The sequence below is a fragment of the Giraffa tippelskirchi genome, chromosome 11, assembly GCF_054371585.1.
Source record: "Giraffa tippelskirchi isolate mGirTip1 chromosome 11, T2T-mGirTip1v1.2.pri, whole genome shotgun sequence".
Taxonomy (NCBI): domain Eukaryota; kingdom Metazoa; phylum Chordata; class Mammalia; order Artiodactyla; family Giraffidae; genus Giraffa; species Giraffa tippelskirchi.
This window is the reverse complement of record NC_137285.1, coordinates 124319829-124335280: the sequence shown is the minus strand read 5'-3', so window position 1 is coordinate 124335280 and position 15452 is coordinate 124319829. Positions and strand designations below refer to the sequence as shown.

At 47.7% G+C, this 15452-nt stretch overlaps 1 protein-coding gene across 10 annotated transcripts in view; it reads left to right on the top strand.

Moving 5' to 3' along the window:
- The window catches only part of FAM168A (family with sequence similarity 168 member A), a 195516-nt gene extending 180184 nt beyond the window's left edge, over positions 1–15332 (top strand). For all 10 annotated transcript variants that reach the window (XM_081539545.1, XM_081539541.1, XM_081539540.1 and 7 more), the window contains 4 exons: positions 6327–6469; positions 7071–7245; positions 8538–8667; positions 9393–15332. In XM_081539545.1, coding sequence (XP_081395671.1) covers positions 6327–6469; positions 7071–7245; positions 8538–8650 — 431 coding nt within the window. In that variant the 3' untranslated portion in view covers positions 8651–8667; positions 9393–15332. The remainder of the gene's footprint in view (positions 1–6326; positions 6470–7070; positions 7246–8537; positions 8668–9392) is intronic.
- Positions 15333–15452: the final 120 nt, after the last annotated feature.

Below are 15452 nucleotides of genomic sequence, written 5' to 3'. Positions count from 1 at the left end.
CATCAGGAGCAGATAATTCTTAGTTGAGAGGTGGCTATGTTGTACAAAATTGCCCCTTGCTTGAGAAACACTGCCCCTTGAATGGAAGCTACACTATGGGAGCGATGTAAGTGCAGGAGGTCCTGGTGGAGGCCGGAAACTGGTCTGGCTGGTCAGATGGGTCCCATTCACTCCAGGCTCAGTGGAGTAATGGATGGTTTCACTTTCACCTCTGATTTTTAACACAAAATGACTCCACTTGGTAAAATAAGGGCCAGTGTTCAGAAATTACTGAGTGGCATTTTGACTCTGTGTAAGGAAAATCTTCATGTTTTCTTGGAGCTGTCCAAAAGAGGAACAGCTGGCTTTGCATGTGGTCAGCGCCTGTCTCTTAAGTTGTGCCAACATGGGCTGATCAGGCCCTCAGAGGGATGTCGCAGACTAGGCCCATGGTCTGGGGTTCAGTGACGTATCACTCTATTAAGTAAGTAAATTAGAAGAATACATTGTATTTAAAGTTTTTCATTAAAATGTTGTTTTATCCTTAGTTATCATTGCCCCTTCGTGTCAACATAAACTAGTTTATACAACATAACTCTCACCTTTTGAAGAATATGCTTTCCTGATCACCCTCTCATTTAATCTACACGATAGTCCTATTTGGGTGGATTTTTATTCTAGTTTGAAAGCTGAAGCTCAGAAAGGTAATATGCCCAATGCAGTACAACTGGAGAAAGGTATCACCCAGGATAAGTTTCTATTACTGATTTTTTTCTTGAGATTAATTTTACTGTTTTTTAAGAGAGAGACAATAGCAGTAGGGAGTTTTTCCAGATACCTATGATATGATATATATGCATGGGCATATAATACATATTCTCTTATATCTGCACATGTGGAGGTACATGCATACAGACACACGTACTGTAGTGTAGCAGAAAGAAACCTGGAGTGGAAGACCAAAAGACTTGGATTCTAGACTTGGTTCTGTGAAACCTTGGATAATTCCCATGCTTTGGACCTTATTTTTTCTAAAGGTAAAATGAGGGGGCTAGACTAGGTCATCTTGGTGCTGTATACCCAATATCCTCCACCCTGTCAGGGGCCTTCTCTCCAGCTGCCAACTAGCCTTTGTTCATACGTCTCAAGTGTGGAGTATTCATTCCCTCCACAGGCAGTCCTTTCCACAGGGAGGAAGTCTCTGTATTAGAAGGCCTTGCCTTTCACCATGCTAACCTCTTCCTAAAGTTCCACTTAACTGTCCAGTAACTATAGCCCACTGTCCTCTCACAGGCTGTCACAGTCACTAGAAAGGGCCAAGGTGTACTCCCTTTCTTATAATTTATAGATAGAGGTAGGATTGACCGATCCTCCCATATCCCCCCAGGGTTTCTCCCAGCACACAGATTTTGTGGCTTCTAATACCAGAGAAAACTCAGGACACTTTGAAAAATTCAGTTTAATTTCACTAACACTTGCTAAGCCTGTTTGTAATTAGGTCTCCCTCCTACTTACTCAGCACTCTCTTGTTCAGCTGCCAACAAGGAGACTTGGGGGTCAAGGCAAGTCTCATACATAGAGCTTTGTCCAGACATATAAATCTGATAGTCAATAAACCGATTAGTCTAAAAGGCATCCTTGATATGAGCATCAATGCATTTGAAAGTGGTAGGGGCTCTCCAGCTGAAAAAGATTTATGACAGTGCAGAAGGATTAAAGAGAGGGCTAAAAAGATTTTATCTTGCTAATATACACACTCTCTTTATTATGCTATTTGATGGAGTTTAAAATTATGGTTAGGAACCTGAGAGAAAGAATAGGGTACCATAAACAAAGCCTTTTTCAAAAGACAGGGCTGGGACTGCTAGTGATTGAATTCCTTTTTTCTCTCACAATATTGCCTTTAATGAAATGGGGACACAAAGGCCAATATACCAGATGTCCAAGATTGGCCTACAGAGGCAGACATATGATCCAAAAAGGAACTCTGCCCAGGGCATGGTAAGCCCTGATCTCTGGGCCCAGCTCTGCACTGATTTGCTGTGCAGTTTTGGGAAAGTTGCTGCTCCCCTGGGCTCTAGATTCTTCACCTGAATTGGAGAGGATTGAATTCAAGTCTCTAATGTCCTTAAGGTATAGCATTCCAAAGTCCTAGTTCTGTAACCTTCAGACTTAGGTAGGACTCTTTTCAGGAGACCCAGGCCTCAAGTGATGAGTGTAAGTTCATTTGAGCAAAATCAATGAGTCTTTGTTTTGACTTGGTTTTGTTTTGTTTGTATCAAGTCCAACAGCTTTTTTTTTTTTTAATTTAGGTGCATGAAATAATAAACCCTGAATTCTGTGATACTTGAGTTAGCCCAGGCTACAGGCCCAGGGGAATTTCCAGTGATCCTCAAGGGTATGGACAGGACAATCAGTCAGTTACGGCATGTCCTCTGCAAGGATTTTCTCATAAAAGTCTCACTGAAATACTAAGAGCTTAGAGGATCAGCACTGGAAAGATCTTCTGCTATTATCTAGTCCAGTGAAAGTATTCCTTGAGAAAAGAATTGACCTGACTCACTGACGGAGCCCAGGACTTGGGACTGTAGTTAGAGGAGGGAGCACCCAGTCCTGGGTGCTCATGAGGAGTCACGCACTTGTCTTATCTGTGAAGTGTTTGTGCTGGTCTTGATAACCTCTAAGATCTCTTCTAGCTCTGCATTTCTGCTTCTCCCTTCTCAACCTCTCTGGACAGATAGGCAAGGCCTTCTTCTCCAGCATCATCATTTTGGCCACCAAGGGTGTTTTGGCTAAACTGATTTGTATTCTGAGTTCATGTGTGTCTATTTCATAACATGAAGAAAGAAAACACTCTCAGACAAGGTTATTCTTAGATGTGGAAACCAAATTTTACTGCAGTCTCTGGGCGCCTCTTGATTTCCCTCAGAGGGACAGTCTCAACACTTTGTGAGATGTGGTTGTCCTTGTGACACAGAAGGTGAGTGCCGGCTTCCCAGGGGATAGAACTTGAGCACACATTGTCTGGGAGCATAAAGGAGAGTCTAGCACCACTGGCGTGTTAAAGAATCTTAAAATCATGGCATTTTAAACCATTAAATTTAAAAATTTTAGAATCCTGAAGTCTGTGTTCCAAGTTGGATCCCACCATGAAAGTCATGGTTTAGCTTCCTGTCTACTGTCATCTTTCAGACCAGTCTCTGCTTGTACACTTCCCAGGACAGGAAGCTTACTGTCTCTCTATACAGGGAGAGAGAAAGGAATAATAGGTAACCTATATGAACTATTCTTACTGTGTCAGGCGTTCTTCTAAGGGGTTTGCACTTATTCATGTATTCATCACTATAACCCTATGAAGTAAGTGATATTATTATCATCCCCATTTTATAGATGAGGAAACTGATGTATTCTACAGCTGTTAAGTAGGAGAGGTGGGGTTTGGACCCAGACAGTCAGTTTGGCTCCAGACTGTTCATCACCATAACACTATGCTATATAGCTTTCAGAGATAGGGATTCTTAGAATTCGGGGGTGTCCTGCCCTCCTGCATGGAAGAGGGGTGCTCTCCATTCTGGCAGGACTCCCCATAGTGTTTTATTCCTTTAAGTCAGGAGTTAACAGGCTTTTCCTGTAAAGGGACAGATAATAAATATTTTAGACTTTTCAGGCCTTATGGTCTCTGACATAACTACCATTCAGCCAGTAAAGCAGCCATAGTCAGTATGTAAATGAATGGGCATGGCTGTGTTACAGTAAAACTTGATTTACTAAAACAAGCTGCAGTCACACACACAAAAATCGTGGTTTGCGTGTTTCAAATGTAAATAGTATGAATAAAAGATCTTGTGGTAAATCTGGAAATAGTCTCTTGCATATGCCTATCCTTTTGAGATTCACAGTTCATCCTATCACTTTAAAACTTGTCACTGTCATGGAATAAAACCTATTTCTCTCTTATATTTCTCCTCCTCCTCTCCCTCCTCCCCTCTTCTCTTCCTTTCTCTCCCACCTTCTCCTTCTTTGGGGGGAGGGGGCAGAATAGCAGTTAGGCTCCCTTAGCATTATACTCCATGCTCTTGGGACAGACCCGTCTTGAGAATCCCCTTTGTTCTACAGACAAGTAAACTGTCTCTGGTTGAAGTACAGCTGAAATGGCTCCTTCTAGACATGTGCACAGAGAAGGCAATGGCACCCCACTCCAGTACTCTTGCCTGGAAAATCCCATGGACGGAGGAGCCTGGTAGGCTACAGTCCATGGGGTCGCTAAGAGTCGGACGACTGAGCGACTTCACTTTCACTTTTCCCTTTCATGCACTGGAGAAGGAAACGGCAACCCACTCCAGTATTCTTGCCTGGAGAATCCCAGGGATGGCGGAGCCTGGTGGGCTGCCGTCTATGGGGTCGCACAGAGTTGGACACGACTGAAGCGACTTAGCAGCAGCAGCAGCAGCAGACATGTGCAAACCTATGCTTCTTGACTTCCCCTACAGTATCTGCTTCTCCTGGGACCACATTTCATGATTAGCTGTACAATCTAGAATCTTGGAGGAATCTGCTATAGACTTCTTCCTCAACTGACTCACATCTCCACTTCCAGTTAGTTTCTAATTCTTATCAATGCTCTCTTCTTATTAATGTATTTTTCTCCATTCTATCCTCATTGCTACTTATTTCCCAAGCATGTTTGACCACAAAATCAATTTCTCCAGTTTTTCACAGAACAGACTATGAATCTACAGATGGAAAGATAAATGGCCTGATTCCAGGGGAGAGGACAGGACACCTTTTGGTAGTGCCCTGTGTGGAAACTACACAGTAGCTCTCACATCCTCCTGAGTACTTCATCAGGGTATGCCCAAGCTGTGGTGTGACCTGAGAGAGGTTTGTGACTGTATGGTAGCCTGCTTTAAATGGGGGTTAGGGTAGAAGAGACCCACTGTCTTTAAAACAATGGGATTTTAGTTCAGGAAGAGATCTTCATTCTTAGCCTTCTAATTTTACAAAATAAGAAACTAAGGCCCAGAGACTTGGCAGTAGTTACAGCAAATTGGAGGAAAGCCTGGACTGAAGCCTGGACCCCTTCTCTTCCAGTAAAGCACCTTCTTTACGCTGCTTCCAGTTCCTTCTTGTAAAAACACCTCCATGTTACTGAATGGGTCCTTGTTGAGCATCTTGTAGGCAAGAGACCTGAAGCCAAGAGAGGTTTCATGATGTGTCAGCCATACCAAGTCAGGATGGAGGACCACAGGGAAGAATCTCCAGCAACACCCCATTGGAGATCCAAAGCCAAGGTCCCCTGGCACTGTCCCTTCAACTCAGAGAGAAGGTGATGTTCCTAGAAAGACTTGCCCTTTCTAAACCCCAGGGTCCCCTTGTATAAAGTAAGAGAGTTGGGCTACCTGATGATCGCTCAGGTTCCATAGAATCATTCCATGTTGTGATTCTCTAAGGACAGTCTTATTCCTAAGTGATTTATGTTTCAAGTTTTTCCTATGAACTTAGGATCTGACTCTCTTTTCCATAAATTCAAAGGCAGCATAGTTTGTGAGAATGGCTGATTGTGAACTTCTTAGAGCCTAACTTCTCAGCCCCCGCCCCAGTTTCTGTCCACCCTGCTGACCAGACATGGCCTGGGTTCCAGGTCAATGTGAATCTTTTTGATCCCGACTTAAGTCTTTCAGGCAGCAGTGGCCCTCCCTCAAGCCCCAGGAGCAAGGGAAAGGCCAGCCGTGTAGAGCAAAGGTTTTTAGCATCTCAGAAGAGGAGGATCTCTTAATGGTGTTTTGTAGGAGGTTTCCACCTTAAAACTTGACAGGGAAGAAGAGGAGTATGGTGGAGAGCAATTCATAAAGGGAGAAAGATATAAGGAGGAAAGAGAGAGTAAGGGAGAAAGCAAGACAGAAGCAGCAGCAGCAGATGCCCCAGGGTACTGAGTGAGGAGAATGAAAAGCAAGAAGAGAGAGTGCAGTATAGAGCAAGCAGATTGAGGGTCTCCTGTCCACACGTACCTGCCTGTCTCATGGTACAGGGCTCAGAATCCCAGACTGTCCAAGTTTCAAGGGCCCCTTAAGAGATCATCTGGTCCCAGCCTCTTATCTGTGTCTCAGAGCTCTGAGACACAGAGAAATAAAAGATGCTACACATGCAGCCCTATGCACCAGGACTGAGGGAGCTGCTTCTGGGGCCAGGGCTCTCTGGGCGGAGCCCTGTACTCTGTCTGTTCTCATCTGTGTTTCCAGCCTGGATTCGGCCTATGCTTGTCTGGGGAGTCGTGACTGGGACCTGCTGCCTCCCAGCAATGCTGTTCTGCCAACTAATTGGAAGTCTCTCTTATTGCCTTGGTACAGGATATACTGCGGGGACACCATACAAGGTCCCACCGACCCAGAGCAATACTGCTCCGCCCCCCTACTCCCCTTCACCCAACCCCTACCAGACGGCCATGTATCCAATCAGAAGTGCCTACCCCCAGCAGAATCTGTATGCCCAGGTAGGTACATGTAGAAGCCGGGGTCCACCTCTTCTGCAGGTAAAGGAGCCACCAGCCTGGGTGGGTGGGGTGGAGGGGGAGGAAAAGAGAGTTCATGGTTCTGATCAGCTATCACTCTTGTGTCACTGAAGCAGTAACCTTGCAGCCTATACACACCCTCACTCTACCTCAGTCCACAATCAGAGGCTCTTGTTATTATTTAGTAGAAGCATTTGAGAAGCTCTGGATTAAGATGATCCAGGCCCTCTGTCTACTCTGCCCAGAGGTCAGCAGACCTGTGGGCTGTGACGGCAGAATACAGTCATGTGATCCAGGCAATGAGGTGTCACCTCAGACCATTGTCTCCATCTTCAACCTTTTTGCCTAAAGGGAAATAGATAGTAAGAGACATTTGAGGAAGTGCTCTGCATTTAGGACATTTTTCCAGTATATAAAATGGCAGCATTCACACCAGCCTGGTACTTCCATGAGTAGAGCCCCAGACCTTGTGTCCCTGGGCCAGAGATTCTCAGACACCATCCCTTAGGGTTTGAGACAGGTTCCCCTCCCCTTTCTCCCCACCTCTCCAAAAGCCATGTGACCTCAGCCCTTCTTCCCCCAGGGAGCCTACTATACTCAGCCAGTGTATGCTGCCCAGCCCCATGTCATCCACCACACCACGGTCGTCCAGCCCAACAGCATTCCCTCTGCCATCTACCCAGCGCCTGTAGCCGCTCCCAGGACCAATGGTGTGGCCATGGGAATGGTGGCCGGCACCACCATGGCGATGTCAGCAGGTAAGGGCAGCATCTATGTCAGTGTCCATTCCCTTCCTCCAGGAGCTCATGACAGTGGAAAACACAGTCATGGAATCAGCTGTGGCATAACATGAAGAATCCTGTGCCTGAGAGTTCTAGGGACCCTCTAACTCTGTCCACAGGGCTGCAGAAGATTTCACCATAGAGGATGTAGTGAGCTAGGCCTTAAGAGGTGAACAGAGGCTAATCAGAGAGATGAAAGAGGGAAGGGCAGTCCAGGGGAGAGAACATGAGTAAAGCACATTCACAGAATGGACATGGTGTAAATCGCTTAGAAAATGAGAGCATGGAGTTGGAAGGGTGGCTGGAGCAGTTGTCAGAGATAAAGTGGTGGAGAGTCTTGAATACCTAGGTAACAGGGAGCTAGCAAAGAGGTTTAAGCACGGAAGAGATAGGGTTTGTCTAATTATTCTCTCTGACTGCAAGGTGGAGACAAGCGGGTGGGGTGGATATGGGGGAAAGCTGTGGTTTAGAGGAGAGATGATGATACTAGGACTCTGCTAGGAGCAGAGTTCCAAACAGGAGGGCACAGGGCAATGTCCTTTAGCAGGCAGGAGCTTCGGGACCTGTCCAGTAATTAATTGCAAATCTTGGGAGAAACAGGAGTCCAGGAGGACCCCTTCTCCTTTTCTGGCTTACTCCAGAAGCCCTGAGGATGGAGTTAGGGAGAGACACCAGAGGAAGAGCAGGTTTGGGGAAGTCTTTGGATGAGTTGGCACTAAAAGAAGAGCATAAGAAGACCAGAGGCCTCTAAATAACCTTTAGAGACACAACTTTCAGAGAATCAGTGAGGTCACCTTCTGGGGAAAGAGAGTACAAGGGCTTGAGTGGGCAGGAGGTGGGAGTTGGGATTTTCCTCTGCCTCTAATGTAAGCATTGAGGCCTCTCATTCTCCAGATCAGGTCAGCAAGCTGATGCAGATCTGCTGGGTGCCAGCCTTGTTGTTTGGGTCCTGGGGACCAAATACCAATAGATCAAACCAGAGGCCTACCCTTAGGAAAGCTAGGTTAGTGGAATGACCATAACCACATAAAGCAGCAGACACCTCTCAGTGTGCTGTGCATGGGAGGAGCACACGGAGAAGAGCGAAAGGAGGCCCCTGACGACTGACCGTCCTGGAGCATCAGGAAGGTTTCCCCTGGGAGACGCTTCCTGGCAAGGTGGGGAGGGGCGGGCGGGGAGCAGCTGTGTGAAAGATCGTGGCTCATCCTCTTCATCCCAGCACCTGGGCCAGCCTCATCAGATTTCCTCTTTTCCTTCTGGATGCTCAGGTACCCTGCTGACTGCACCCCAGCACACAGCGATTGGGGCACACCCTGTCTCCATGCCAACATACAGGGCCCAAGGGACCCCTGCGTACAGCTATGTGCCCCCGCACTGGTAAAGCCTGCGCCCATCCAAGTGAGTGGGGCCCAGGTGGGAGAGGTGGGAGGGTGACCAACTAGCAGAACTGTCTCAAAGCCCCTGGCTTGGCCTGCAGCACAGTGTCAACAGGGGGTAGGTGACAGTTACTAGTTGCTTTCCTGCTCCAGGTTCAGCAGTATCACTCTTTATGATAGCTGTCATTTTCTATATATTCTAGATACTTTACATGTGTTATCTCATGATCTGCACAGTAGCTCTGTGATGTAAGGATCATTACTCTATTTTACAGATAAATATATAGTTTAGTATCACCTAACTAGTAAAAACTAAGCTGGGACTTGAACTCCAATCCTCTAGTACTAAATTTTGTGCTCTTTACTGTATGGTCTTGACTTCTTCTAACTGTGGGCCTATCCTTCCAATGAACTTTTATCTCAATCAGATGTTGGCTCTGACTGGGGCCAGGCAGAAACCCTGGATCACCCTCACCACCAGGCTCCCCTTGTCCTCTGCAGATCCTGAGGCAGTGCCAGTGACCTGTAGAGCCCCAGGGATGTCACTGACAATCACTGCCATGCCTCCTTGTCTCCCTCGCTGCCTTCTCTAGAGCTCTCGGCACTGGATGGGAAATGGGCCGCTCCACTGGGAAGGCAGAGAGGACTCCATTTAGGGCTCTCAGCATGAGAGGAGGGGGTCCAGGAGCTCCCCGAAGGGCCTTAGGAATACCGCTGTCACTAATGGCTTTCCCCTTCCTCCCCTAGACCTGGAGTCACACATTGTATGCAACTACTCAAGTCTTACACAGGTGCTGGAGCAGCTCCCTAGCAGCACCACCTCTATTTGCAAGAAGAGACAACGGAAGTGCAAGGGTCACTTTATGCATCTTTAACGGTTTTGGTTTTTATTTTTGGTTTTTGTAAAAGCTGCTTTTTCTAATCTCCTGCCTCTCCCAACTGTCCCCCTCTGAGCCGCTGCTCTCCCAGCTCCACCCTTCTCCTACCTGACCAGGCACATCCTCTCTGCTCCTTTCCTTCCCCAAGCATCCAGTCCTGGGAGCCTAGTCTAGCGGCAGGCAGAGAGTGGGGTCTGTTGCAGTGGTTCAGCTGAAGGTGTGATTTCCTTTGAAGAGCATAGCGGATGTGACCCTTGGGTCCAGGGTAGGAACTCAGAACTGTTGAGCAAGCCACATCTCTGAGGGATGGTTTCTTTTTTGATCTTTCTCAAGCAGGATTAGTTTAAGACATTGCTGTATCCTGACACAAATGAAATATCTTCTGATATTTCTGAGAACCATCGCAACAGACCAAGAACAAAACCACCTGATTAGGTAGGAGTGTTCATAGCAGCTTAATAATACCCTAGATGAGAACCTGGGAAAACCAGATTCTTTCTTTGGGAGAACTTGAGGGAGGGTGGGGGGAGGGGGGCACTGTGGGAAGGCAGAGGGAAGAGAGTCAGAGGCCCTTGCCTGCTGGCTTTGGCTTGTAAGGTCTCTGGCCGAATTGTCTGGGCCTGGACCCTCTAATTTGCACAGTGATGTTAACTGACCTGGCACTTCCTCAGAAGGTGATTTTTGACCTCAGACCTGCCAAGCAGCTGCAGGATGGTGGGATCCCAGCTTCCCAAAGCCTCGGAGGCCAAGTGCCCAGTGTAATCTAGACCTTGGCCTCTGAGCCTTCATGGATCCACTCTGGTGAGGAGCTTGCTCCTGAGTAGAGTGGAAACCTGTGGCATTTCTCTCCCTTCCCTTTGCCCTTCCCAGAGCCAGGGCTCACCTGTCTGTCTATGGCGCTGGCAGACAGGCCAAGTTCTTGGTTACCTTGTGCCATTCGTGGCCAAAGTGAAGGAACCACATTCCAGGTGGGTGCTGGTGGCTCTGGAGGTCAGGATAGTGAAGGAAAAGCAATAGCAATAAACATTTCATCAACTCATGGAACTGAAGGGACCTTAGCAATCATCTCATCCATTCCCCTATTTGACAGATGAGGAAGCTGAGGCCCAGAGAAGAGGAAAGGACTTCCCTAGACCTTGCAGTAAATTAGCATTAAATGCAACCTTCCTGCCTGGGGCATGTTGCCCACAAAAATTACCTAGGGATGGGTTGGCTTGGCTTTGTAAAAATGAAGCCAGCAGTGCCCACACCTGATGAGCTCTGGAATAGTCTCTGGGCTTTTGTTTCTGCTCTTTTCCTCCATGGATTCCAAAGGCAGAGGTTGGAGACTTGGCCGAGGTCACATGGGGGCAGATGGCAGGAACAGAAATTGCAAATGAGGAAATAGCATTTGGAAATTCTGTGAAGACATCTGGACCTCTCATCCTGTACCTGACTCCAGCCCTTGGAGGAGCAGGTGGACTGGCTGAAAAGGAGTCCATGCTGTTAAGACAGTAGCCCCTTATCCTGAGAGGAGAGGAGGAAACATGGGCTCTCTGGGGAGAAGAGGCCCATTGGTCTCAGCCAGGAGCCCAGCTGTCTAATACTGCCCCCTGCACCCGGCACTTGGCTGGGCTAGCAGCCCCTTTGGGGATGGTTGGTGGGGGGCGGCGTGCAGAGGAACATTTTACTGTACAAAATGGGATCATTGATAACATTTAGAACTTCTAAATAACTCTCTTCATTTTAAATTCATGCATACGTGGATATATCCCTACCCCTACTTCCCATGTCTCCCTAAAGGAGAAAATAATCAGGAAACCCCTGGGCCAGGAGGACCTCAGAGGCTATCTGGCTGTTCCCAGGGGTGCACAGCCCAGCAGCATCCTTGACCTGGGAAATGCAGGACCAGTAAGGAGAAGCCCCACTGTTCTAAACGGTCTGCTCGGGGTTCTGAAAAGGTTTTGTTTTAAAACAATAGAAAGTTTTACAGTGTTAATCCTTCTTTTTCTTTTTTTGGCAAATACCTCCTCCTACTCTCTGGTTGTATAAGGGTGGGTGAAGGTTGTTTTAGATTATGTCATACATGTTTAGAAAAGGCCAAAATAATAATAATGGTTATAATAATAATAGGAAACATTTGCATTTGTCAGGTGCTTCATAGACTTCAGAGCACTTCACAGCCTTTAATTTACTGACCCTGAGGAAAAGACAAGGTCAGAGTTATTTCACCCATTTGACAAATGAGGAAACTGGTTCTATTTAATAGCAGGAAAGGGAACTTGCCCCAAACTGAGCAGAATGCTGGCATCCCAGCAGGCTCCCCTGAACCCCGCTGCCTCCAGATGGGCTGGGGCAGAACCAGAGGAGGGGAAAGGAGATCTAGGAATTACCTTTTTACCTTTGTTCATTCTGTACCAGTATGTAAAAACTAACATCTAGTACCTCACAGTTTTTCACAAAGCAATTTCATATCCATCATCTGGTTTAACTCCGTGAAACAGATGATTCTCTCATTTGATCCATGAGGAAAATAAGACTTGGAAAAGCAGAGTGACTTGCTCGTAAGCGGCAGAGCCATTTGAATCCCAGTCTGCGGTCTCTTTCCCTCCAGTCTGACTCCACACGTGGGCTTGTGGACTGAAACATCGATGCTGTGCACCCTCTCCTGGCCCTTGTATGTAATTCAAGATCAAGGACAGATCCCAAGGCAAAAACAAGGTGCGGAAAGGCTGGGGTCTGGAAGAACCCAGGCACAGCACCCCTTTTGTGGTGTGAGCACCGGAGCCCCAGTTCAGCTGGCCTCACCCTCTTGCTTTGACGGAGATCCACAAGCCTGGCCAAGCTTGGGGAGTCATTGCAGAGGGACTGAGCCCAGGAGAATGAGGCAGTAGTGTGCCTGTGGTAGGATGAGCACACGTGGTAGGATCACAGGCATCCATCAGGAGGTACCATGAGCATCATCCACAGATACTGGATGGCCCAGTGGTCAAGCTGTACAGAAGGTCAGAGCTTGAGGGGCCCTGTCATTTTAGGAAGTCCGGCAAGCCAGAGAGGACAAGGGGTGTGCCTGCATGACATTCGAGCTGCAGCGGGGCACCAGCAAAGCCCTCTCTCCACCCCATCCCACTGCTTCTCACCAGTGCCACAAGCTTGGTGGGCAGGGTTAGGGGTACAGGTGGTTCCAGTCACCAGCCAACCCTCTCGGCTTCCCGCACTTCTACCTGCCTCCCTCTCCTTAGCCTGGGGCCCAGGAAGCTGGAGTCTGGAAGCTGGAGTGCCCCCAAGTGGTAAGAGCCTGAAATTTAATCTTTCTGCCACATTTTCGAAAAATTTATTTCCTTTCTTCCCTGTGAGACAGGACAGTTGCTGCTCTTCCTCTCTCTCTCCTGGCAGTTACTGTAACGTGCATATCCCCCTCCCTATATATTGAAAAAGGACACTCATCTGTCCAGAGTTTATTGTCTGTGTACGAAGTACTTTGACATTGATTGCCAAAATTCTCATTTTATAGATGGAAAAAACTAAGTCTCTGAAGGCTTAAGAGATTTGCCAAAGGTCACACAGCTCATCAGAGAAAGAGCCAAGATTTGAACTCTTCAAATCCTCTGGTCCTTCTACTGATACTTGCAGGCCTTTGTGGCCAGCATGCAGAAGGGATGGGCTACCTGTCTGCCCCTAAACAGAGGAAGACTCCAGGGAAACCTTCCCCGCTTAGCAGATTTTTATGAGGAGCCCTGGGAACCCAGCGGCATTTCCAGCTGGCAGCACTCGAAAGACAGGAATTTGCAATAGAGGCCTAACTTGAGCAAAGCACTTTAGGGTCATGATGCCTAGGACTGAAGACATGTTCAGGGGCAGCCTCGGGCACCTGTCCATTGAAAGACCTATGTCGTTAGGAAGCTTGTGTAGCCTTGCTTTCTGACCCTGGAGAGCCTGCCCACTGTCCAGACCCAGTGAGTTGGCACTTCCGGGGGACCTGGTGTAGCCCTGAATGGCCAAAAGTACATCTGAATCCAGTCCCTGGGTTTGTTTTTCCCAAGAGTGAGGACCAGGATCTAGAGAGACACTGTGCAGTCCTTCCTCCTCATCCCAACTCTTACCCTTGGCCATCCAAAGTGTTCCAGAGATCTGGGAGTGTGTCTTCAGAGAGGCTGGCTTTGTTCCAAGTACCCTTCAGAAATGAATCACATGGAGCATAGGAGTAGTGCAGATCCTTTGGTCACTAAGTTCTGATGTCCTCACTGTGCAGACAGGACTCGGCCAGAGGTCCAGAGAGGCACTGGCTGAATCAGGCCTGGAGCCCTGCATGTCAGACCCTCAGCTCTGCTCTGAGGGAGGCCCTAGAGGGCACGGGTCTTAGTCACAGCACTGTGGCTGGATCAGTCACTGAGATGTCACCATGGCATTTGCTCCTCAATTGCAGTTGAAAGTACACGTGGAAGCTCTGCTTTTCACCCTGTATTCCACAGCACTGTAGGGCATGTGGTCGTGAGCTGATTGCCAAGCCTGGGAATCCAGAGGGGGCAGGTTGGGCAGTGGAGGGGCAGGCTCCATGCCGGTGTCCAGCCCCAGGAGAATCCAGGCTAGACTTCCCTCCAAAAGCTGGATCACAGTGGAGACCCAGTCAGGCTAACATCAGATTCCACAGCTGAGCCTCTGAGAGCTCAGCCTCCTTTGGGTGTGCCAGGTTGGCAGCAGGATTGGTCCTTTACCTGTCCACGTCCCCTTCTAGAAAACCTGTTTCTGAAATTAGGCATTACATGGTTCTAGGGCCTGGCCTTTAAATTTCCTGGCAGGCCAGTTTCAACATTCCATAACCAACCTTGCCTGAGCCAGACTTGGGTCTCACTCCCTCACTTTATCCAATGGGTATTTTCTACCTTGTGTGCTGTTGAGTCCAGCCCAGTGGCCAGGTGATTAGGACTGGCTGCCACAAAGCCAGAAAGGGAAACTAGAATGCCTGCTTCCCTGTGGCTGCATCTGTAGTCCCTGGGTCTTTTTGCTGTGGCAGTGAGGCCCTGTACCCAGTCTGGCTCCTGGTAGAGGGGCTATTTTCCTTTTTTGAAGAGAACACATACCAGCCCATAGGTCTCAAATGGGTGAAGTCATCTTTGGGCCTGACCCCAGCAAGACCAGCATCTCCAGGCTCCAGCCTTCCTCCTCGTGCCTGAGAGTCAGGGAAAGAGTGGGACTGGCCAGAGACCACCTTCTTGGGTCAGCCAGCTTATCTGGATCAAAGGTGGGACTACAGCTCTTCCTTACCCAAGGGGAGGTAAGGCCAGGCCTCTGGCAACGTGGCGTTGTCTGTCATGACCTTCAAAGGCTCAAGGGCCTGCCCCCGTCTCCTGACTAAAAGGCATCTGCATTCCTGTTCATATCACACAACGGAGAAACTTGTTCTCGTGGCATGTACCATCCCCGTGAGAGAGCGTTGTATATGATTTTGTATTTTTTAATTCATTTTAATCTACAGGTTGGAATCTAGTTTTTAAATTTTATTGGAACTCACATTTTAAAAAGAAAAACATTTAAAATAATAATAATAAACCTTTGACCGGTGTCTTCCAAGTAGTTTGAGCAAAGAACTTATAGGTGTTTTCAAAACACAGCCTGGAGTGTAGAGTGGAAAGCCCCGCGGCCTCGCTTGTGTGTATGAAGTGTAAATCTGGTTTTGTTCTGTTGTTTTGGATTCTTTTGGGTTTTTGTTCCGTTTTGTTTTGAAGATCAGATAGTGATCACTCTGAAAGATTGAAGCCAAGAATTTGTAACTATGATATTTACTGTAAGCTGTAGAACATTCAATAACTATTAAAAAAGTTTCCAAAAAGTCTGGAGTGACCAGACTGGTGGTTCTTGGGAGAGGGAGACACAGACACCTCTTGGGTCGGTGAGTGTCCCCTGGGCTTCTCCTAAGTTGATTCTAAACTTGTTTTCACCAGTCAAGTGA